General features: G+C 57.0%; 4 protein-coding genes and 1 long non-coding RNA gene across 8 annotated transcripts; 2 read left to right on the forward strand and 3 right to left on the reverse strand.

Annotated features, from left to right (window-relative positions):
- Positions 1 to 176: 176 nt before the first annotated feature.
- PSMC3IP (PSMC3 interacting protein) lies at positions 177 to 5,216 on the forward strand. The gene is made up of 8 exons (XM_047707467.1): positions 177 to 1,032; positions 1,127 to 1,227; positions 1,402 to 1,491; positions 3,354 to 3,465; positions 3,975 to 4,120; positions 4,214 to 4,267; positions 4,384 to 4,443; positions 4,524 to 5,216. Exons 1-8 carry the CDS (start codon positions 999 to 1,001, stop codon positions 4,578 to 4,580), a joined length of 654 nt encoding a protein of 217 aa, XP_047563423.1. The 5' UTR covers positions 177 to 998; the 3' UTR covers positions 4,581 to 5,216.
- Positions 4,524 to 9,700, reverse strand: MLX (MAX dimerization protein MLX). Of its 3 annotated transcripts, none has more exons than XM_047707463.1 (8): positions 9,313 to 9,700; positions 8,902 to 8,938; positions 8,327 to 8,416; positions 7,944 to 8,050; positions 7,587 to 7,686; positions 7,285 to 7,384; positions 6,729 to 6,930; positions 4,524 to 5,982 (listed from the first exon to the last, which is right to left on the reverse strand). In XM_047707463.1, the coding sequence occupies exons 1-8, from the start codon at positions 9,583 to 9,585 to the stop codon at positions 5,926 to 5,928; spliced, it is 966 nt and encodes a 321-aa protein (XP_047563419.1). In that variant the 5' UTR covers positions 9,586 to 9,700; the 3' UTR covers positions 4,524 to 5,925. The 3 variants fall into 3 exon arrangements, with proteins under 3 accessions (XP_047563419.1, XP_047563420.1, XP_047563421.1); XM_047707464.1 differs by having other exon boundaries at positions 9,475 to 9,622; XM_047707465.1 differs by lacking the exon at positions 8,327 to 8,416 and having other exon boundaries at positions 9,475 to 9,622.
- Positions 9,701 to 10,233: 533 nt separating this feature from the next.
- Positions 10,234 to 14,113, reverse strand: COASY (Coenzyme A synthase). Its single transcript, XM_047707462.1, has 9 exons — positions 13,214 to 14,113; positions 12,373 to 12,587; positions 11,974 to 12,105; positions 11,653 to 11,842; positions 11,504 to 11,568; positions 11,233 to 11,317; positions 10,965 to 11,062; positions 10,728 to 10,874; positions 10,234 to 10,626 (listed from the first exon to the last, which is right to left on the reverse strand). Exons 1-9 carry the CDS (start codon positions 14,079 to 14,081, stop codon positions 10,576 to 10,578), a joined length of 1,851 nt encoding a protein of 616 aa, XP_047563418.1. The 5' UTR covers positions 14,082 to 14,113; the 3' UTR covers positions 10,234 to 10,575.
- A 198-nt stretch (positions 14,114 to 14,311) lies between these two features.
- Positions 14,312 to 15,186, forward strand: LOC125087290 (uncharacterized). Its single transcript, XR_007123400.1, has 2 exons — positions 14,312 to 14,467; positions 14,920 to 15,186. It is a non-coding gene; the product is annotated as an uncharacterized LOC125087290 (long non-coding RNA).
- Positions 15,187 to 19,312: 4,126 nt separating this feature from the next.
- Positions 19,313 to 21,522, reverse strand: HSD17B1 (hydroxysteroid 17-beta dehydrogenase 1). 2 transcript variants are annotated; one of them, XM_047708127.1, is made up of 6 exons: positions 21,106 to 21,522; positions 20,833 to 21,000; positions 20,523 to 20,702; positions 20,307 to 20,400; positions 19,676 to 19,844; positions 19,313 to 19,560 (listed from the first exon to the last, which is right to left on the reverse strand). In XM_047708127.1, exons 1-6 carry the CDS (start codon positions 21,200 to 21,202, stop codon positions 19,336 to 19,338), a joined length of 933 nt encoding a protein of 310 aa, XP_047564083.1. In that variant the 5' UTR covers positions 21,203 to 21,522; the 3' UTR covers positions 19,313 to 19,335. The 2 variants fall into 2 exon arrangements, with proteins under 2 accessions (XP_047564083.1, XP_047564082.1); XM_047708126.1 differs by having other exon boundaries at positions 19,667 to 19,844.
- Positions 21,523 to 21,604: the final 82 nt, after the last annotated feature.

The raw sequence follows: 21,604 nt of genomic DNA on the forward strand, positions 1-21,604 counted from the left end.
GAGGAGGAAGCAGGCTCCCTGCAGAGCAGAGAGCTCTATGTGGGGCTAGAACCCAGGACCCTGGGATTATGACCTGAGCCGAAGGCAGAGGCTTTTAACCCACTGAGCCACCCAGGAGCCCCCATTCTTTAAGATTTTATTTATTTAGGTAACACGTTTTAAAAAGTAGCACCATGCTCCTCCTCTGGAGTGAGCTGCAGGGACAGCTGCTCTTTGGCCTTCGGCTGACCTCAGAAACTAGAAACACTTATTTCAGGCTTTGTCCCACTGGCCACTGTGGGCAGGAGTGGAAAACACCTGCCAGGTGTTGCCATATGATCCACTCCGCCAACAGGAAACTTTTCTACAAGCTTTGCGGCTTAACAGTATAGCCCCCTCCCAACCCTGCCTTCCCTCGGCGTCCAAACCTCAGCGCGTGTGGAGCGCCCCCTGTGCGCGAGGCTCGGGAACCGGCAAATGTGGGCAGCGCTGTGCTCCCAGGGCTCTCAGGCACTCTGTCTTCCCAACCGCCCTCCTGCTAGTACCTCTTGTTCCTGTTTTTACAAATGAGACTGGCGGTCGAAAAGAACACCGGGCCGTGGGACAGGACACGTCCCTGTGGGTAACTGACCCTGTGACCTTGAGCAGGTCGCTAGCCCGGCGGGAGCTGAGCCTAAGTTCTCTCCCCCTTGGAACACCGTCCCAGCTCACGGTCACGAGAGCTCAGCCGCCCCTGGAAGTGGGTTTCCAGACCCCAAGCAGTGGTTGGCCCGACCTGCGCCCAGAGCCGGAGGGCGCGGGGAGGAGCGGGCCGGAGCCAGCGTCCCGCCCCCGCCGCTGCGACCCTGGGGGCCGACGCCCGACACGGGTCGGACTGAACTACGGCGCCCGGGAAGGTCGTTCCATGCCTCGCGAAGACGTCCGCTTCCGCCAATCACCGCTTGCGGCCCGCCCCGGAAGCAGCCGTTGCCTCGAGCAACAACAACGTCCGGCTTTCCGAGTTGGCGGCGGGAAAGGCCATGAGTAAAGGCCGAGCGGAGGCCGCGGCCGGAGGTAAGCGGGGCGGTGGGCGCGGGGGAGACCCGGGCGGGGGGGACGGGAGAGGCGTTGGTTGGGTGACCCCCACCCCTGCCGCGTGTCTTCGTAGCCCCTGGGATCCTCCTGAGGTACCTGCAGGAGCAGAACAGACCCTACAGCGCCCAGGACGTGTTCGGGAACCTGCAGCGGGAACACGGACTGGGCAAGACGGTGAGGACCCTCTCCTGGGACTCCTCCCCTTGGGGCCCCTCGAATCAGTCCGGGGTGCTGCCCTCTCGGGGTTGCCATTCCAGCCGCGGGCTTCCTAAGGCTTGTCGGGCTGAAATTCCCGCTGCGTGGGCCCCGAAGTCATTGCTCTGACTGCCCGCCGCCCTCCCCCGCCAGGCGGTGGTGAAGGCGCTGGAGCAGCTGGCCCAGCAAGGCAAAATCAAAGAGAAGATGTACGGCAAGCAGAAGATCTATTTTGCGGACCAGGTGAGGGAACCTGTGCAGATTATCGCCCATGTGACACCCCGACACTAGGTCAGCCAGTCTCTAGAATGAACTCTCTTCTGGGGAATTTGGGGCACCCCATGAAACTCACTTGTCCTAGGTCATGACAAGGGCCCCAGGCACCCTTTAAATCAGAGTGGGTACTCCCCTTGCTGTGACCCAGACTTAGTGAGACTTCCAGATTTGGGACAGGATAGATGACAGAAGATCCTGAATTGCTGCTGCGGAGATCCGTTCCCTCTTGGAAGTTTCTTTTTCCCAGTCATCTAGATTAGCGCCACCATCTGCCACACGGTTCGCCTTCTGCCCCCACCCCTCACTCCCAACACAGGTAATGCCAATTTTGTATCTCTGGGCCAGCCCACCACTTGGATGCCTTCTAGACCTTTCTGAGTCAGTATTACTCCTGCTAAGGTAGATTGCCTCATCCCTCCAAATGGGCACCTCTCCCTGCTTCTCCCTCAGTGGACTCATGCTTCACCCAACCTAGAGACTGGGGAGCCCCTCATCTCTCTCCCCCAGTGCCCTGTTGGTTTTACCCCTTCCTGACTTGGCCTGTCCTTTCCATCTGCATCTCCTGATACCCTCCTAGCATCTGCGGGCCTCAGATGTCTTCAGCACGGCAGCCAGAGTGGTCTGCGTGGGTGCACAGCGAGTGCCGTTGCCCAACTTCAAACTCATGCTCCCTAGAGTAGGGAAAAGGAACTAGGGAGACCCGGCCCCCGTGCCTCACTGTCCCTTCTCGGTCCACTCACCAGGACTAGAACATGTAGATGAGTTTTACTCCTCTGTCCTTCTGCCTGGAGTTTTAAAAACCCTTCTTCCTCTTCTGCCTCTTTGCTCAGCTAACCCTTACTTATCCTGTAGGATTCCCCTCAGGGATCACCTCCAGAGACCTTCCCTGAATTCTCTGATCGCCTCTTCTGCAGGCGCTCGCTTCTTTGAGGGACACGCTTGTCTTACGTGTCTCCTCGCTGGACCGCAGTCTTCCAAGGCAGGCCCCACTTCTCACCCGTATTCCTTTGCTCAGCACCCCCCACCCCAGAAGCTAATATCTAGTAGACACCGAATACTAGTTTCACTGAACCGAACCACCACCAAGGCTAATTTTCCTAAATCGGTTTAATTATGTGACAACTCTAGATTCCTTAAGGGAGAGTTTTGCGGATTTTCTTCTGTAAAGAGCCAGACCCTTAATATTTTAGGGTTTTGTGGGCCAGATGGTCTCTTGTCCCAGGTACACAGCTGTCACAAGCCCTCGAGACTGCCACTGGAGAGCAAAAGCCGCCCGAGACTGTGTGAAGGCACAGGCATGGCTGTGTTTCAGTCGGTGTGTGTTTTCAGAACTCCGGGTGTGGCAGGATCTGGCGCGCAGGCTGGCATTCCTCTTCTCCCTAATGTGCTCGCCATGTCGCCGACAAGATCCCCACGTGGCCCATCCTCGGGAGCAGCTGGTCCCTCGGGGCGGGCTGCTCAGGCTTGTCCCTTCAGTACTGTCCCCACCTCTGTCCCCGTCCCTGTTCTTCCTGTTGTGGGAATGTGTAATTCAGGTATCGCTACCTTGGGGAGAATGTTCCTCTACTCCTTTAGCCCAGTGAGTGGTCTTAGCACTAACTGAGATCTCCGCCGTGTTAGTATCCTGCCAGCCTTGACGCCCCTTGAGGACAGGCGCGAGGTTTCACTTATCGATCATACCTTGTTATAAGCTGGGACCAGTACTAAACTGAGTGGTTTCTCACAGGGAGCCCCACAGTCTTGCATGTATGTGATGCTGCCCCCACCCCAGATGAGGTTCCCCTCCCGTGCCTCACATCAGCCCCCTTGTTTTTCCTCACCTCTGGCAGGACCAGTTTGCCATGGTGAGTGACGCTGACCTCCAAGGCCTGGATGCCAAAATCGTGGCCCTCACTGCTAAGGTGCAGAGCTTACAGCAGAGCTGCCGCCACATGGAGGCTGGTAGGACTGGGCAGCCCCCAAGGGTGCCCCTAGGGTCAGGGTCGGTCTAGAGGTCAGGGATTATGGAGTGAACGGTTTGCTGGTTGCAGTGTTGTCCCACGGCAGTGACTCTCTCTGCTGGGCTGCCACAAGCATCGTATCAAAAGAGAGAACGGCTAATGGCCTTTGAATTGAGTGGGCAGGACATGCGTTTGCTTTTCCTAACACCCTCAGTGCCCTGGGCCCACACTCCCTCAGTGCCGGCTGCTCTGACTGGCTACAAGACCAGTCTGTGCAACTCACTTTACCACTGCTGGTAGATGGAGGAGGAGAGAAAACAGGAATAAACCGGTAATTCTGTAAGCCTTCATCTCTGCTGAGCATTTCCAGAATGTGGAACTCATTCTGGACCCTGTGTGTAGAACCGAGAGCAAGGTAGGGGTCCAGTCACTGCCTCAGGGAGCACCCGCTGGGAAAGACCAAGCCCCAGCTTCGGGGTAGGGAGTGACCCCGGAGAGCTGTGGTTTCAGAGCTGAAGGAGTTAACTAGTGCCCTGACCACACCGGAGATGCAGAAAGAGATCCAGGAGTTGAAGAAGGAGTGTGCTGGCTACAGAGAGAGACTGAAGAATATTAAAGCAGCCACCAACCACGTGACTCCAGAAGAGAAAGAACAGGTGAGCCGGGAGCGCGGGCAGTTGTGGGCGGGGCGAGGCCTCTCGCAGCCTCGGTGGGGCTGAGGGGTTAGAGGCAGCTGTTTCCCTGCCCAGGTGTACAGAGAGAGGCAGAAGTACTGCAAGGAGTGGAGGAAGCGGAAGAGGATGGTGAGTGCGCGTGCTCCGGGCAGGCCCGAGAAACGGCAGGGGAACCCGGACCCGACAGCGCGGCCCCTCCAGGCGGTGCTGCCCACCTGAAAAGGGGTGGTTTTGTTTCCTGTCAGGCAACAGAGCTGTCTGATGCAATTCTGGAAGGATACCCCAAGAGCAAGAAGCAGTTCTTTGTAAGTGGTTCTCTCTCCTGTCCCCGACCCCCTGGGTGCTGGGTCCAAGGAGCGCTCACTCACTTGTCTCCCTGCCCCAGGAGGAAGTCGGGATAGAGACAGATGAGGATCACAACGTGAAGCTCCCAGACCCTTGAGGGGTCCCCCGGCAGGATCCGGGGGGGGATGGAAAGAGAAGTCCGGCACTGGTTGGCTCCTCCAGGTTGGCTTCTGTGTTTGTTCCTGCTGCTGTCTTTGGGCAGAGCAGCTGGGAGAGGGGCAGGAGCCAGAGTATGGGGCGTGGGGAGTGAGCGAGCCCACAGCCCATGGTCAGGCTCAGGTTCGTTTTCCTGGCTACATTCCAGTTGCTTGAACTGAACGCTCCAACTGGAAACAACGCTAAAAGAAAGCATTTGGTAGTATTTATTGTAATATAATTTGATATAAAAATACTTAAATTTCCTCTGGATAACCAAACCTCCCAGATGTCAACCCTGCAGAAGGCTACAGAGTAGAGACAGGAAACTCTGGCATTCAAGGAGCCCAAGGCCTTACCCAGGACTTCTTGGAGCTCTGTACCCCAGGAGGCCTTTAAATACCTTCTCTACCCCTTCACCCTGACCCCAAGTCCTGGGAGAGATGCAGGCAGCACGGGGACAGAGACCCAGACACACTTGACAGGAAGGGTGGGAGTGGTTCTGAGGCCCAGTTTGTTTTCCAAAATTGTAAGTTTAGCAAAATTGCACTGTTGGTGTTTATTTAGAAAATTAAAAAAAAAAAACAAAAAAAAACTATTACTACGTAGTGCTGTGTGTCACACTTGACTTCTCTGTGCTGTGCTCCTGCCTGTGGGCACAGAGGGAGCAGGAGCACACAGGAAGGCCGCTTCCCTCTAGCACCCAGAGCAGGATAAGAGAGGCGATGGAGTAGCAGGTGAGGGCAGGATCCTGGCAGCCCTGCCCAGAGCTGGCCAGCAGAGCCTGGGGCCCACCTGGGGCCCACCAGGGAGCCCTAGCCCAGGTACTAGGCAGCCTGTCACACTTCATGGCTGTGAGAGTATTTCCTCATGTTCCTTTCTTTCTGTCCAACTCTGCCAAAATGGCCAAACTTGGGCCAGGTGTTGCCCAAATCTGGCCCAAGAGACCAAACCAAATGCAAACAGTAGCTCCCAGATATGTGTAGATCTGGAGCAAAAGTCTGAGGCTTAGAAGGGGAGAGGACGGGAGCTCTTGGGGATGCCCAGAGCAGACCCCCACCCTGAGGATTTTTACAGGAAGGGGGGAAAGACCAGAGGCTCGAGTTTTGTGGTCATTATAATAAATTAAAGCTTTCACAAAACAAACACCCCAGCCCCACTGAGGATGAGGGGTGTCGGGGAACCAAATGCCGGGAGCCAGCAGACCTGTGTGGAGCATCGAGTCTGATCTCAGAAGGCCAGCGGCTCTTTGGCCAAGCAGGAGACTCGGGCCTCTCGCTGGCTCTTCTGTGGGTTCGGGGCGCCGGTCAGTACAGCTGGTTCTTCAGCTGGTGCAGGACACCAATCACGATCTCCCGGAGGGTCTGGTGGGGGCAGCAGAGGGAGACATGGGTGGTGCTCAGGCAAGGACAGAGCGCCGGCTGGGCGACCCGTGCCGACACAAGACCGCTCTTTAGAATGCAACAGAAAAAGCCCCTGGGCCGCACTGCTATCTGCAGTTTACTCTGAAATGTCCCTGCGAGAGCACAGGGAAAGGGATGGAAGCATGGCTGGCTATGTGGAAAAGCAAATGCAAGAAATGGAAACGGTAGCATTTAGGTGTGGGCTTGGGAGCGTTCGGGACATACTATGCTTCAAGTGTTCCCAGAAAATGTCAGGAAACAAAAAAGTGGGACTCTCCGGATGCAAGTCCAGCCTCAGAAAAGGCAACCAGGCCTCAGGAGCACAAGAGTCCGGCAACAGCATTCACATGCTGCCCCATTACAAAGAACACAAGCCCCGGGGCAGACTACTCCCGCGGGCCTGGGGGTGGCGGCCAGCAATCTTCCAGATGGGCCTAGTGAATCTGCTGCCGCAGTGAGGGCAACACACTAGGCAGCCACACTGGGCTGAGAAGGGCCAGGGTTAGGCCCATGGGATTTAAGTGCTCAATCAGTCCTGCCGAATGAAACCTTATAGGAAAATCTGGGCTAAGAAGCAGAGGAGGGAGACACCCCCCAAGAAACCTGAAAGCTGCTGCTGCCTCCTCCTCTGGACAATTTCGGACTTGGGCCACTTTGCCAGGAGGAGTGTTCTCCCCCACCACCCCACGATCACGGCTACCCCGTACCTGAGGCTTACAGTGCTCCTCAATCCAGCTGAAGACACAGGCTGACAGCTCCTGGAAGCTGGCCACGGAGATGGAGGCATTGAAGGACTGGAACAGGGAGTCCATGATGCCTTGAAACACATTGAACTTGACCTGGTCAGAGACCTGGTCTTCCCCCTCATGGGGGTTGTCCTGGTGTGCCTTCACAATCTGCTCGTAGTTCCTGAAATCGAGGAGTGAACAGGGCTCAGGTGCCCGAGGTTCTCCCCCAGGAAGTGGCTCCTGGAGAGCTGCTGCAAGGTAGTCCACATCAGCCAGACACTGCTCCGGGACAGAAATGGTGCCCCCCCCCCTCCCCACCCTTCCCTTCATGAAGCCCACAGGCACTTCGAGAACGTGCTGTGCGTTAGGGACACGGGGGTACAGAGACCAGCCTCCAAGCGGCCACCTAAGGGAGTGAGAGGATTATCTGGCCTGTAGTATCTGATGTGGCCTTTAAATGAGAAGAAGGTATGAACTGAGGTCTGCCCGAGTCCCCTCAGAAGCCCTGGTTCACCCAGCTCAGTGTCGCCCTTACACTTTCATGATCTTCAGGGCTGTGACATCCTTGCGTAGCATGGACACTTCCTCCTCCTGCTTTTTCTTCTCCTTGTGCAAAAACTGGATGTAGTCAATGGCTGGGATGGGTGGGGGTGGGCACAGAGGAAGTCTCAACCAGAAGGACAAGGCTGACTTTGTCTCCCCCCGCCCCGCCATCCCACTCCCCACCTGCCCCATAACCACCACCCCACCAGGGCCAGGCCGAGAGTGGGTAGAAGGCTCTGGCCTCTTCACTGCCCTGCTGGCCCCAACCACTCCCAGGGTTCTCCCTGGTCATACTCTTCTGTAGAACGATGGCTTTGCTGAGCTTTTGGGAACCAATGGAGAAGTCCTGCTGCTGGCAAGTGGGGACGATTGTCTGAAGGTCATCATAGCCTCTCTATGGAGACATCAGGGGAAACAAGGCTTCCTTTAACTCTGCGGATTAAGGCAAACTCACACCAAGCTTTCTCTTCAAGAACTGAGTTCCATGCTTGAAACTCAAACAGGTGGGGGTGGTGGAAGGAGGGTGTTCTCATCCAGAGACGAGATTAGCTGCCCACAAGGATGCCTGGTGCTGTCTGATGAGGTCGGGGCAGAGCGAATCAAATGTAATGGGCCTTCCTGCGCTGGCTGAGCTGCGGGCCCCCCAGTCACCTTGATGGCGTCTCTCCTCTTCTGCTCGGCCTGCGTGTGTGCTCGCCGCCGCCGGTCCTTGTAGGACTCCTTATAGGACTCCTGGTGGTAATCGCTGTCCTCGTCATCTACGCTCAAAGTTGGGGGCGGGAAGAGGTCATTTTGAGGCCCAGTGGGGCCCAGCTCACCCACCGTGCCCCAGCGGGAAAGAAAAAACTGGTGCCTAGAGACAGCAATGGACAGAACAACCTAAGGTCCTAGATGAGGTGAGAGACAGTGAGAGCCTGTGTCTATCACTAGTTCTCCAGCACCCCCATGTGGGTGACTGGAGCTTCCTGTCTGGGAAATACACTAAAATGATGGTGTAACTGAGTCCCCCCAGGTCGGGGCATGTTGCTGCCTACCTGTATTGGGGACGGAAGAGGCACTGGTGGAACCGATGCTATTAGCTCTGGACACTACACTCCCCTTTCGGGTACTTTCTACAAAAAGCCCTGGAAAAGAGAGGTCCCAATCACTAAGGGGTAAGGGAGGGGAACACTATATTAGACCCTGAGAAACCTGTGGGTACAGTGGCTTCCTGATCCTTAAATCTGACCTCTCCCTTTCAACCCAAAAGCCACTCATACTGGGGCACCCATTTCCTGTTTGTGCCATGCCGCAATGCTCCTGTCCCTGATTTCCATACTGCTCCATGGGCCTGTAATGGTACCACTGGATCACAAAATGGCATATGGGCACAATGAGGGTGAGAGAGCGGCCAGCTGTCACTGCTGTCACTTCCCTGCTTCAGAGCAGAGGAAACCAGCTGTACCCTTATGCTTCCTGCCCCGGTCCTGCAGCTCCTCCCTGTCTCAGGGCAGGAACTCGGCTCAGGGACAGTGGACTGTGCTCAGGTGTGGCTGTCGAGACCACGGGAATCTATAGGGCTGCAGCGGGAGGGTCATGAGGGAGCTGGGGACAGTGGGGAGGCACTCACCGGGGTCCAGACTGTTGTCGCTGTAGGCGTATTCCACCTGCAGCACCAAGCAAAGGAAGCTCATCAGACCTCGGCCCAGGGTCCCCACCTTCTTTCACTACGCGCGCGCGCGCGCACGCGCACACGCACACGCACACACACACACACACACACGTCCTACCCACACCCACCCCCCAAGGTACGCAGGCAATTTCAGGATGCACGCGTGCGCGCACATACACACACTCTCTCTTCCCCCTGGGGTGCGCAGGCGACTGCAGGACTGCCCCGGGAGCCAAGAGCGGATAGGCCATGGGAGCGCCTCCCCTCCGCAGGACCCCGTCTGCCCCTACCCACGCTCCAGCACCTCCCCAGCCCCCAAACCCTGCTCCCCCACACACTTGTGTACACACGCGTCACTTGTCTCCCCACCTTGGCACGCGCGGGGTGAGAGCTGTCTTCTCTGCAGCCCCGGGGCCCGGAGGGCGGGGGGACCTTTAGGGACTGCAAGGAATCCCCTCGTTTTCCGGCCCCCCCACGTGCACGAGCCCGACCCGCCCTCCCCTCGCCGGCGTGCGCGCCCGCGGGGCTTGCCTTGACCCAGGGGTCGTCCGGAGAGGCGCCCGGCTCTGTCATCTCCGACCCACCAGACCGGAAACCAGCCCGCGGGCGGGCCCCCTGCCGCGAGGAAGAGGCGAGGCGCATCCACGTGACCCAAACCCACCAACCCAAGAACTGGAGGCGGAGGGCGGGGCGAGCGCATGCGCAGCCCAGAAACACCGAAACAGTGGACCAGAGCCGCTAGCGTCGGAGCGGAAGCCGGTAGCGTTCCTGTTGCCGCGACGTGAATCGTTCTGTAAAATGGGGTCCCTTCAAAAGGCTCGTCCAGTGTCGCCGACAGTCGTGTGCATGCGCTGTGCGAGCCCAGGCTGCTCTCGGGGCGCGTATCCCAGCCCCGCCCTGCAGGCGGCCCGGAAGGTGCAGACTTGGCCACCTGGGCTGACCCTGCCTGGCTGCCAGCTCCAGTCCCGTGAGGGCAGACACCCCGCCGGGGTTCTTAAAGTCCCGTTTTCAAAAACCAGCCAGGCATCTGGCAGGAGACCAGTGGAAGAAACACTGTCAGAGAGTCTGTTAGCCAAGTTATGCTACTTTACAGACAGGGAAACCGAGGAACCTCGAAAGTCTGTAGCTTCTTGCAAAGCAGAAAGCTATCAGTGATAGAACCAAGGCTGACCTCTGCCTGGCTAGCTTCAAAAGCCAAGCTCTTAACCACTGCACTCCCAGGTTCCAGCTCAAGGCTCCCCAAGATACCCAGAGGCATCGGGGCAGGAAGCAGACACCATACAGGCAGCATCCGGCAACATTCATCTTTAATTCTGTTACAAGTTTCAGTGTTTGCCCTGGCCACAGTCGGCTGTAGATATCACGCGCTGTGGGCAAGAGTAGGCACAGAATGCCAGAGAGGCCTGCTTCCCCAAGTGCCACAACCTCAGTGATGGCCAAAGGCCAGCCAGCAAGCTGCATAAGGCTCCGCATGTCCACCAGGCCGGGCCCTGCGCTCCCCAGTTTGGCTCAGAGCCCTCTAGGCCCAACCAGGATGAGCACGGAGGCCCCCATTCCTCCTCACCACTGAATCTCTGGGCAGCTCCAAGGGCCACTCTGGCCCCACAGAGAACTCAATGTCAGCCACGGGCCTCACAGCGTCTGGGGGATGCGCTTCTGCAGGAGGGCCCAGGCTTTCTCCACCTTTGAGCAGGCCAGAAAGTTTGGAGGAAGAGAGGACAGGGTCAGGCAGGCACCCAGCGGAGACCATTTCCCCACAACCCAGCCCTTCCCTCAGCACCAACCTGGCGTTGGGTGACATGCGGTTCCCATAAGGTGCTCAGCACCACGTGGCTCTGGTCCACGAGCTGCTGCCCACTCATCTGGCTCTGCAACCGGCTTTGAGCTGCAGCCTCACTTAGGCCATCCCTCTCCACAATGCGTCGTATGGCCTTGACACAGACAAGGCATAGGTCAGCCCACTGGCTCAGAGCAGGCTGCAGTCTGCAGTGGGGACAGGCTGGGAGACGGGGTCCGGATACCTCAGTCTCGGGAATGACAACGGTCCACACCTCATGCACCATGTCCTGCCAGCCGGCTTCAAGCAGCATAGCAGCATCGATCACACACACGTGCTTTCCTGTGGGGAGACCCCAGTCACCGGTGGCAGCATACCACCACTTACCAACAGAGAGCCAGTGAGGCCTAGTCCCAAGGAAAGTGGAGGGTCTGCCTTGGGGTGGGGAAGCTCCCAGGAGGAGAACTGGCTTGATGTCCCCCTTGACTGCTCCCCTTATCCCTCCCACTCACCCTCAGCCATAGCGTGCTCCATCTCCTCTCGCGCCAGCTTTGCGATAACTGGCCACATGATATCCGTGAGTATCTTCAGCTGCTTCTGAGGAGGAGAACAGAGGAAGTAGACGGTTTATCTTCCCTCAGTGACGGAGCCAGCCCGAGGGAGGAGGTGACTGGGAACAGATGAGTGGAAAGTGGCACTCTGGACCAGAGCAGAGAGGTCCACTGGGTCCCAACCTCTGTGTCTAGTAGTAGCTGAGAAACCCTTGAAGAGGCGTATGTTTACCTTGTTCCCAAACACCCGGCTGCCTAGGACCTTCCTGTTGATAATGCCATCTTTATGGAGAATATCTGAACAACAGAGACACGGGACTGGGCAAGGAGGCCAGGCCGACTCCTCCCTTCGGGCCACCTGCAGCCCTCCCCAGGTATTACCTGTTCCAAAGGCCTCCACAACAGGCTGGTAGGCAGGACCACCTGGGGCATAGGCCCGATGGCCCAGCTGGTCACTGTCGATGACATATGCCCCCAGGCCCTTAAGCCGCTGAGCTACTGAGCTCTTCCCGGAGCCACTGATGCCCGTCAGCCCAATCACGTAGAGTTGTGTGGGGAGCTCTGGCCTCTTCTGGAGGTGGAGGAGAGGGAACCCCAGTTACTAGGATCTTCAGACTCATCCTTGGGACTGAATTCTTCAGTCTTTACTCTCCAGCATTTCCAGCCCACCCAAGAGGGGAGAGAGTGGGAGGGCAGGCATACATATGGAGGCCGAAGCAGGTTTCCCAGCATTCGATGGCGGAAGCTAGAGGAGCTGACTTTATCTTCTTCATTTTCCTTGTGGCTTTGGTCCTTCAGCAGCTGGATCTGGTATAAGGCAAGCTCCTCCAGGTCCTGTAGTAAAAGAGGAGGGATGAGGAGAGGGAAGGAGGGACAGGAGGACAGTGACAATCGAGCTGTCCCCCACCCCCCGTATCCTCCCCTACATATTCCAGAGGTAGAGCCTGCATCCAAGGGCAAGCTGGGAACCGGTTTCTTCTTGCCTCTTCCTCACCACCCTAAACCCTCTCTTCCCTCCTCTAGGGTTGTACTTCCACCAGTCCCCCACGTGGCCTTCCCCATCCCCATCCACTCCCTCTGCCAGTCTCTCCCAGGGGTTACATTCTCAAGGCGGAAGCGGTTGACGGCCATCCCCCCACGATAGGTCTCCTCGCTGACCACCAGGAACTCCAAGGAGGGGTCAGAGCCAGCGGGCCCATAGGGGTCCAGCAGGGGGATGATATCAAAAGTCAAGGAGGGCTTGATGTCCACCAGGAACTCACTCAGATGTTCCACACGCTCTGCGTAGGGTTGGAGCAGCTCAGGGAGCAACTTGCCTGGGGAAGGAGCCCAAAAGAACAGGGAGATCTTTTTATTGGGGAGGAAAAGTATAAGCAAGTTTAGGGAAGACTGTCCCTAAGCATCCAATCTCCAGATAGGGGTGGGTGGCAGGAAGAAGGGGCTAAGCTGGAAGTGGTCTGTGTCAGGGGAGCTACCAAGAGGGGGCAGCCGCCAAGCACAATAGTCATGGCAGGCACCGGCCTGTTCCCAGAGAACCAGCAGTGCCAGCATCAGAGTCAGATGGAGAATTCCAAGACCCACCCAACCACAAGTCCCCTCTTACTGTGTCTCTGGCACAACTACCTACAACCCACTCATCCATTTATTGCAAGGGTCTCCATCTGTAGGGTTCATCACCCAGAGAACTTCTTAAAAGTGCAGACTCCTTGGCTCCACATTTGGGGGATTTCTGATTTGAATGGTGACTAGACCACACACTGAGAAAGCTGCACTTACTCATTTAACATAATTTCCTTAGCACCAACTGAGCGCCAGTCACTGGGACATCTGGGAAGGGTGGGAAGTAAAGGAGGGCCCCCCTGTTCCTCAATCATGAACTGGGGGCAAGGTTAAGGAGTTCTGAGGGCCTTCCCTGCTCTATTCCAGGGTCCATCTCACTCACTCTTCAACAGGTCTTTGTCTGCTACTCCCACCACAAGCTGCTCCTGGGCCAGGATGCACGCAACGCTGAGCAACACCTTGTGAGCATTGTGCAGGCGGTCAAATGTGCCACCCACAGCCCCACGGTGGTAGCCACGCACTGGCTGCTTTGGAGACCTGGCCACGGGGGAGGCTGGCCTGATGGTGGAGGGTAAGGGGGCATCCAGGGACTCCACAGGCAGCTCTCCGGGTCCATAATCAGGGTATAGTAGCACTGAAGCCAGTTGGGGACAACAACTATAGCAGCTGGTGGCATAACGCTCTAGCTGTTGCTTGACTGGGTTGTACTGGCTTCCGTCCAGGGTCTGGAAGTCAGTCAGCACCACTTCCGGTGGGTGGGCCAGGTTCTGGACTGAACCGGACAGGGGAGGGAGAAAGGCGCTCTTGGCTCCGATATTGGTCAGCAGGACTCTGACGTCCAGGTGCCTGTGGACGTCGGCGCCAGCGTAGAGGTGTGTGATGAAATCCAAGACCTCAAACGTGGCCTGCACGAGGCTGGATTGGGGCTGAGCTGGGGCCCCCAGACTCATGCCCGGCTGCAGGTGTACATAGAGCGTGTGATTCACCAGCCGGGCCGCCGAGGTCAGGATGGGGGCCAGGCGAGGGGCCAGGGAGGCCAAGGGCGTCGTCAGCACCAGGAGGCCCGACCGGAATACGGCCATGCTGCCCAGGCCTGCGGACAGCCAGGGAGACGAGGCGTGGGTGACCGAGAGGTTATGTGGCTGAGGCTGAAAAGTGGGGCCTTGGACCCAAGGGAGGGGACCTGACGCAGGGACGGGGTTCTGTGCTGATCCAGAGGAGGCCGAGGGAAGGCGCGGGGACTGGTACATGGCGCCTCGGGTCTATGTGCTAAGACGCTCTTTCCACATTTCTCAAACGCAGCGGTGAAGTCGCTGAACTGAATCGAAATCCTGGGCAGGGAAACTAGGCTGGACAAGAGCCCCTGAGTCATAGGTCTGGGGATCCAGAAATCCCGGGCCCTCCTGCCACGTTGTACTCGGGTCTTCAGAGACTCGAAGGAGGGGACTAGAGGAAAACGCTCAGGCTCGGGTCGGTCCCCTACTTACTGAGACCTCTGGGCTTAGGTTCCGCGAGCGCCGCCGCGGAGGCTCACCAGGATGCGACCCGGAAATACTAGTTCAGCAGCTCCGTGTCCGAGCTACGGAACGGCAGAAAGGCCAAAGTGTCTGCTCTGTTCGGGATCTCGCGAGACTTTGTATGGCGTTGGGCGAGTCCTGCCGAAGGGGCGGGGTCGGACTCGGGGGTTGGGTAGGCGGGTGATGCCTTATTTCCAGATTCCAGGCGCAGGGGGTCTGGACCGTGGAGGGCTAGGCGGTCCTGAAAGGGTTTTGTGGATGCTCTTCAGACATTAAGAGAAGAGAATGGCTTCGGCCAGGTTACCCAGGAGACAGCGGTAAAGGCAGAACTAACACCTGGCTTTCCTGTCAATAAATTACAGAGATGGGGGACGCCTGGGTGGCTCAGTTGGTTGGACGACTGCCTTCGGCTCAGGTCATGATCCCGGGGTCCTGGGATCAAGTCCCACATCGGGCTTCCAGCTCCATGGGGAGTCTGCTTCTCCCTCTGACCTTCTCCTCACTCATGCTCTCTCTCACTGTCTCTCTCTCAAATAAATAAATAAAATCTTTAAAAAAAAATAAATTACAGAGATGGGAGTCACAGGGTGGCACTGAAGTCAGGACTCAGAGTCCCCGCAGCTCTCCTGGCGCCCTCCCAGTCTGAGGATCCTCCTGTGGAAGGACTACTCTGTCCGAGTCCCCATTTCACAGCTGGGGAAATTGAAGCCCTCTGTGTTCCAGGAACATTATAAGGAAGGTCTTGTGGCTCCGGAGCTCTCCACACCACCCAGAAACAGTTTGAGAGAGAGAGGAGGAGAGCTCTGCCTGGCAGCTCAGTAGGGTTGCCAGAGGATGGTCTCCAGACGGGAGAAAAGGGGAGGAGGGAGGGAGACCTGGTGGCAAGGGTTTACTGTGAAGCTAATGGGGCCCGAAAGGTTGGAACCTGTAGTCTGCACGGGGAGAGGAAGCTAGGATGCCATCAGGAGGTATTTCAGATAAAGTGTCCACAAAGATCTCAAAAGGGAGGGAAACCAATTTCCAAGATTCCAGTAATGTGCTATCATTTATTTTCCCAAACTAAACAATGCTTGTTTTCATAATTATGTGGGTTAATTTTGTATTTTTTTTTAAAGATTTTATTTATTTAGGGCTCCTGGGTGGCTCAGTTGTTAAGCGTATGCCTTCAGCTGGAGTCATGATCCCAGTGTCCTGGGATCCAGCACAGCATTGAGCTCCCTGCACAGCAAGAAGCCTGCTTTTCCCTCTCCCACTCTCCCTACTTGTATTCCCTCTCTTGCTGTCTCTCTGTCAAATAAGTGAATAAAATCTTTAAAAAAAGAAAGTAAAAATGATTTTTTAAAAAAAGATTTTATTTATTTATTTGAGAGAGGCAGACAGAGAGCCAGCAAAAGCAAGGGGGAAGGGCAGAGGGAATGGGAGAAGCAAGGTCCCCACTGAGCAGGGAACCAGACATGGGGTTCTATCCCAGAACCCCAGGATCATGACTTGAGCTGAAGGCAGATGCTTAATCGACTGAGCCACCCAGACACCTTAAAAAGGTGTCCCAAGGGGTGCCTGGCTGGCTCAGTCCGTAGAGCATGCAACACTTGATCTCACGGTTGTAAGTTCAAGCCCCACATCAGGTATAGAGTACTTAAAAATAAAATCTTAATGTGTTGTGATGAGCACTGGGCATTATATGCAAATAATGAATCGTTGAACACTACATCAAAAACTAATAATGAAAAAGAAACAAAAGTAAACAACTAATGAGGTACTATATGTTGGCTAACTGAATATAATAAAAAAATAAAATCTTAAAAAGTAAATAAAATAAAGAGGTGTCCCAAAGGTGTATAAGCCTTTGGCCCCACAGAGCGTGGATCTGCCCCTGGAGTCAAGGATTGGAAGAGTCACAAAAGCACTGAGCCCAGACTTCTAGCAGGAGACACCTTAGATTGGATTTTTTTTTTTTTTAGATTTTATTTATTTATTTGACAGAAAGCATAAGCAGGGGGAGCAGAAGGCAGAGGGAGAGGGAGAAGCAGGCTCCCCGAGAGCAGGGAGCCTAATGGGGGCTCGATCCCAGAATCCTGGGATCATGACTTGAGTTGAAGGCAGACGCTTAACCCACTGAGCCACCCAGGCACCCCCTTAGGTTGGATTTTTAAAAAGAGAACCCAGGGGCGCCTGGGTGGCTCAGTGGGTTAAAGCCCCTGCCTTCAGCTCAGGTCATGGTCTCGGGGTCCTGGGATCAACCCCTGAGTTGGGCTCTCTGCTCGGCAGGGAGCCTGCTTCCCTTCCTCTCTCTCTGCCTGCCTCCCTGCCTACTTGTGATCTCTGTCAAATAAATAAATAAAATATTTTTTTAAGTTAAAAAAAATAAAAAGAGAACCCAAAATAAAGAATCAAACTGCAGACTCTCAGGGAGTACCTTGAAACATCGGAGCACACTCCCACGCAGAATCACTGCTGGAAGAGATCATCAAGAAAACATGGCTGCCAGTTGACTCTCAAGCTGGATGTAGGCAATTATAAGTTCCTTGACCCCTCCTCTGTCAGAATATCCCCACAGCAGGAGCCTTGAGAGAGCAATGTTGTTGAGACCATCTGGACATTGCATGTGACTGAACCTATGGAAGGCTTCCATATAAGCTTTTAAGATTCTGGTGGACAAGTGCAGAGATCCGCTTATCTTGCAGCTGCCCAGGACGAGTCTCCTATGTCAGTCGGCTTGCTTATTAAACCCACCACCTACCACTCTGGAATCGTCTGCTTCTTTCTTCCATCCTCTCTTGCCCTCTGTGTACAAGGACCAGTTTCAGGTTTCATCCAGGGAGTGGCCCAGAGTGTGAACCAAGAGTCATTTTTATTCAGTAAATATGAATTTAGTGTCTCCCATGTTCAGGGATGGTTCTAGGTACAAGGGATCAACCAGTGAGCAAAACAAAAGGGCTGCCCTAGAGCTTAGATTCCTGCGTGTTTTGGGATATGGTGGTGAAAGTTATAAATAAATGTGTAACAATAAAGTCAGCCAGTCAGTAAGTAAATCTAGTAACATCTAGTGATGATAAGTGCTACGAAGGAAAATAAAACAAAGTAAGGGGACTACAGTGGAGGGAAGGGAATGCTATTTTAGATAAGGTTGTCCAGGGAAACAGCAAAGACCTAAAGGAAGAGAAGAATTAGGGAAAGTGAACCAGACAGAGAAACAGCCAGTTCAAAGGTTCTGGGGCAGAAAGCCAGCAGGACTGAATCAGATGATGGGAAATGATGAGAAGTAAGGTCAGGGGGTACCTGGGTGGCTCAGTGGGTTAAAACCTCTGCCTTCGGCTCCGGTCATGATCTCAGGGTCCTGGGATTGAGCCCCGCATTGGGCTCTCTGCTCAGCAGGGAGCCTGCTTCCCCCCACCTGCCTCTCTGCCTACTTGTGATCTCTGTCAAATAAATAAGTAAAATCTTTAAAAAAAAAAAAAAAAAAAAGAACAGCTTGGGGGACAGGAGCTGGGCTCTGAGAGCAGGTCCTATGTCCCAGAGATTCATGCCACATGGTCCTTTCCCCTTCTGTGGCATTTCTGGATCCTGAAGGGACAGCGGAACCATCTGGGCCGGCGAGGCAGGGAGATAGGTAGGGATGAGCCGGCTGAGGTCCCCTGTCCCAGGAGCAGAAGCAGCCCAACGGCCCAGCAAGACCACTCCCTGGAAGTCGCAGCAGGCCAAGATGGGGTGACTCCTTCCGGCCCCCCTCAGGTTCCACACAAAACCCCAGCAGTTTCCTCTCTATTCCAGCTTTCCAAGTTCTCTGCAGCCAGGTCCCTGCCCTCTCCAAATGGTCATTTCCCTCCCCATCTCCTAGTCCCTTCCCTGGTCCCATCTGCTGGGCACCCCTGCCCTTCCTCTGCCTGCAGGAAGGATAGCCCATCAGGCACCAACTTGGCTGGAGCTTCAGCTGAACCTCCTGGTGAGTGGCAGCCTCTGGGCTGGTGGGCATCCGTCCAGCTGAGTTTTGTCAAGGGCCTGGGCAGGAGGAGGACGAATGGAGCTGTGTCCTTTTGACTCACTTAGCTTTGTTTCTTCTTTACATATCTAGCTTCTATATAGGAACACAATTACATAGTAACACCACTAGTAGTAGAAATAATATCAGGGCCTGCTATTAAGACCTCCGTCCCAGGGGCGTTCAGGTGGCTCAGTTGGCACCTGCGTTAGGCTGGGGTAGTGGAGCCCTGGGATGGAGCCCAGTGTTGGGCTCCCTACTTGTGGGGTAGCCTGTTTCTCCCTCTCCCTCTGCTGCTCTCCCTGCTTGTGCGCACGCTCGCTCTCTCTCTGACAAATAAATAAATAAAACCTTTAAAAAAAAGGATTTTATTTATTTGATACAGAGAGAGAGAGAGCGAGAGAGCACAAGCAGGGGGAGCAGCAGAGGGAGAAGCAGGCTCCCTGCTGGATGCAGGGCTTCGTCCCAGGACCTTGGGATCATGACCTGAGCCGAAGGCAGACTCTTGACTGAGCCACTCAGGCGTTCCCAATAAATAAACCTTAAAACAACATCAACAAATCTCCATCCCAACACTTTCAGACAGTACCTCAATTAATCCCCCATACACTCCATGACATAGGTCTTATACCCATTTTACAGGTAAGAGAACAGTCGGAGAAAGGTTAAGGCCCTTGCCTGATTTCCCATGACTAGTGGGCGGGGGGGCAAGTCACAACCTGGCTCTCGCCCTTCCCCGGTCCACCTAACACCTGCTGCAGACACCCCGTGGGAATCCAGGGACCACTCGCCGCCCGGCCCTTCGAGGGCTAGCCTCTTCCTCTTTCTGGGCCTCGGTTTCCGCACAGCTATAACCCGGGCTAACCACGATCTTTCCAGATCGCCCACCCGAGGTACGCGCCACTTGTCCCACCGGAGCAGTGCAGCCGGCAGCCTGGCGCCGTCCCGCAGAACCGCGCATCCCTGGGGCACAAAGGAGAGAGCGGCAGACAGCGGCGGACCAAGCCTTTATTGCGGGGCGGCGGCGGCGGGAGGAGCGCGGAGCGCGGGGCCGCCTGGGGCAGCATCGGTCGGCTCCTCCGCGGGCTCGTCGGCGAACACCGCGCGGTGCATGGCGGCGACGTAGCTGCAGCCGCTGGGGTCGGCCAGGCGCAGGTGCGCCAGGGGCAGGAAGCTCTCGGTGCTGAAGTAGCGCAGCGCGGGCCGCGGGGCGCGCAGCGCGGCGAGGAAGACCTGCGGCGGCGGGAGGAGGCGCGCTGGCGGGAGCTGGGTCCCCCCCCACACACACACACCGCCGCCGCGCGCCGTCCCTGCTCCCGGGACCGCGCCCGACCCCTACCTCGGTCACCTCCTCCGGGTCCTGCGCCGCCTCGCGGAAGATCCGCTCCAGATGGCGCTGGTAGCGGGAGAAGAGGTGGCGGGTCTCGGCGTCCGCGCCGTCCAGCACCCCGCCCGCGACGCCCTCCAGCTTCTCCAGGAAGGCGGTGCGCACCGGGCCGCACTCGATGAGGCTCACGCTGCGGGCCCAAAGCGGCGAGTGGGAGGGGGGCGCAGCCAGAGGGCCGGACCCCAGCCCTGACGCCCGGCAGGGCAGGACCGGCGAGATGCGGGTCTATGCCCGGGCGCCGGCTCCGCCGAGGTAACCAGAGCCTTTGAAAAGCGGCTTACAGCCCGAAAAGCACCCCTGCCTCCCCCCCTCCCACAGCCATTTAGGGGGCGTGAGGGAGATTTGCATCGGAATTCCAACCTGGCAAGCTCCCTTACTGTGTGACCTTGAGCCAGTCACCTAACCTCTTCGGCTTCCCAGCTGGATGGCAACAGAGGCGCGGTAAGGAATGGCAAGTGCCCTGGCACACGACAATTGTGACCCGAAGTGGGGAGGGGCCAGGGAGAACGCCTGAGAGAGGCTCCAACAGGACAGGGGGCTGGAGTTCCCAAAGTCAGGGGACAGGGGTCCCCGGGGCGGGGCGCTGACTCACTGGACCCCGAAGGGAGGCAGGAGAACCGCCAGACTCTCGCACAGACCTTCGATCGCGAACTTGCTGGCGCAGTAAACCGCGTTGAACGGCAGCCCTTCGAGGGGAGAAGAGGCTTCGGAGGCGCGTCTGGGAGGGTCGCCACCGGGGAGCCCCAGGCAGCCGGAGGCACTGCCACCAGACCCCGCCCCTCCCGCTGGCCCCGCCCCATCCACGCACCCATCAAGCCGCCCATGCTCCCGGTCACCAGGACGCGTCCCGAGCGGCGGCGCTTCATGTCGGGCAGGAAGGCCTGCAGTGTCCGCACGGTCCCGGCCACGTTCACGTCCAGCACGGACCCCACTGCGCCAGCCGTATGCACCTCCAGAGGCCCGAGCAGACCCCGCCCCGCATTACACACTGAGGGGAGAGAAGTCGGACCCTGCCTGCCTCTCTGTCCTCCGACCCAGCAGGTCCCTGGGCCTCAGGACATTTTGGTTTGGACACAGTGCCGGGGAGGCTTCTGCACGCGTGTTGCGGGGAGGCTCACCCAGCACGTCCACGCGGCCCTCGGTCACGCGTGCCCGGGCAGCGGCCACAGAATCCGCGTCCCTCACGTCCAGCTGCAACGTCTCCAGGGAGCCAGGAGGGCACCCTCGGGACCGGGCTGCCTCCCACAGCGGGCCCTGCGCCCTCAGGTCCCGCAGCGTGGCATACACTGGAGGTTCGGAAGAAGACGAGGATCTGAATTCCCTGCTTACCGCTACGTGGTCCCCTTGGACCCAGGGCTGCTCCTTTCTCTCCATCCCAGCCTCTCAACTACCTTTGAAGCTCCGGGAGGGGTCGGACGCCAAACGCAGGGCCAGGTGCAGGCCGATGCCGGAGGAACAGCCGGTGATGAGCACCACGGTGCGGTCCATGGGGAGACAGTGGGGAGAGGTCCGGGACTGCACCGCTCAAGACTCAGGTCTCTGAGCTCTTTAATCTAACCTGCTCCGCCCCGCCCCCGCCCTCGGGGTCCCCACCCCTTGTTGTGTCTCCAACCTAATCTCAAGGCTGAGCCCTCCTTCGGGTGTGGGGCCTGCTCTCCTTGTCCTGCTCCCGGTCAAGGTGGAGATGACGCCCCTGCTGGGAATACCCGTTCTTGGGTGGCTGGTCAGAGGCAAGGCAAAGCTTTGACTAGGAGATGTGGGCGCTGAGTGCCCTGGGCACATCTTCCCCTGGGTGTGCCTCTGTCCCATAGAGACAATTACGGGTTCCAAAGTTGGCTGAGGGGGGTGTGAAAGTAAACGTCTTGGGAGGGCATTACGGGTTCCAAGGTC

Source organism: Lutra lutra, chromosome 16 (genome assembly GCF_902655055.1).
Source record: "Lutra lutra chromosome 16, mLutLut1.2, whole genome shotgun sequence".
NCBI lineage: Eukaryota > Metazoa > Chordata > Mammalia > Carnivora > Mustelidae > Lutra > Lutra lutra.

Excerpts from the sequence above, each read along its gene's own strand:
- MLX (XM_047707463.1), bottom strand. The coding sequence starts at position 9,585 with ATGCGCCTCGCCTCTTCCTCGCGGCAGGGGGCCCGCCCGCGGGCTGGT. Across the intron at positions 7,385-7,586 it reads AGCCATCGTTCTACAGAAGA|CCATTGACTACATCCAGTTT; the intron begins GTATGACCAGGG and ends CACCCATCCCAG. Across the intron at positions 6,931-7,284 it reads GCCCTGAAGATCATGAAAGT|GAACTACGAGCAGATTGTGA; the intron begins GTAAGGGCGACA and ends CCTCGATTTCAG.
- HSD17B1 (XM_047708126.1), bottom strand. The coding sequence starts at position 21,202 with ATGGACCGCACCGTGGTGCTCATCACCGGCTGTTCCTCCGGCATCGGC. Across the intron at positions 20,703-20,832 it reads GGGCCGCGTGGACGTGCTGG|TGTGTAATGCGGGGCGGGGT; the intron begins GTGAGCCTCCCC and ends CTCTCCCCTCAG. Across the intron at positions 19,561-19,666 it reads ACCCGGAGGAGGTGACCGAG|GTCTTCCTCGCCGCGCTGCG; the intron begins GTAGGGGTCGGG and ends CCGCCGCCGCAG.
- COASY (XM_047707462.1), bottom strand. The coding sequence starts at position 14,081 with ATGTACCAGTCCCCGCGCCTTCCCTCGGCCTCCTCTGGATCAGCACAG. Across the intron at positions 11,843-11,973 it reads ACCTGCTTCGGCCTCCATAT|AAGAGGCCAGAGCTCCCCAC; the intron begins GTATGCCTGCCC and ends CTCCACCTCCAG. Across the intron at positions 11,063-11,232 it reads GGAGCACGCTATGGCTGAGG|GAAAGCACGTGTGTGTGATC; the intron begins GTGAGTGGGAGG and ends GTCTCCCCACAG.
- PSMC3IP (XM_047707467.1), top strand. The coding sequence starts at position 999 with ATGAGTAAAGGCCGAGCGGAGGCCGCGGCCGGAG. Across the intron at positions 1,228-1,401 it reads AACACGGACTGGGCAAGACG|GCGGTGGTGAAGGCGCTGGA; the intron begins GTGAGGACCCTC and ends CTCCCCCGCCAG. Across the intron at positions 4,268-4,383 it reads GGAGGAAGCGGAAGAGGATG|GCAACAGAGCTGTCTGATGC; the intron begins GTGAGTGCGCGT and ends GTTTCCTGTCAG.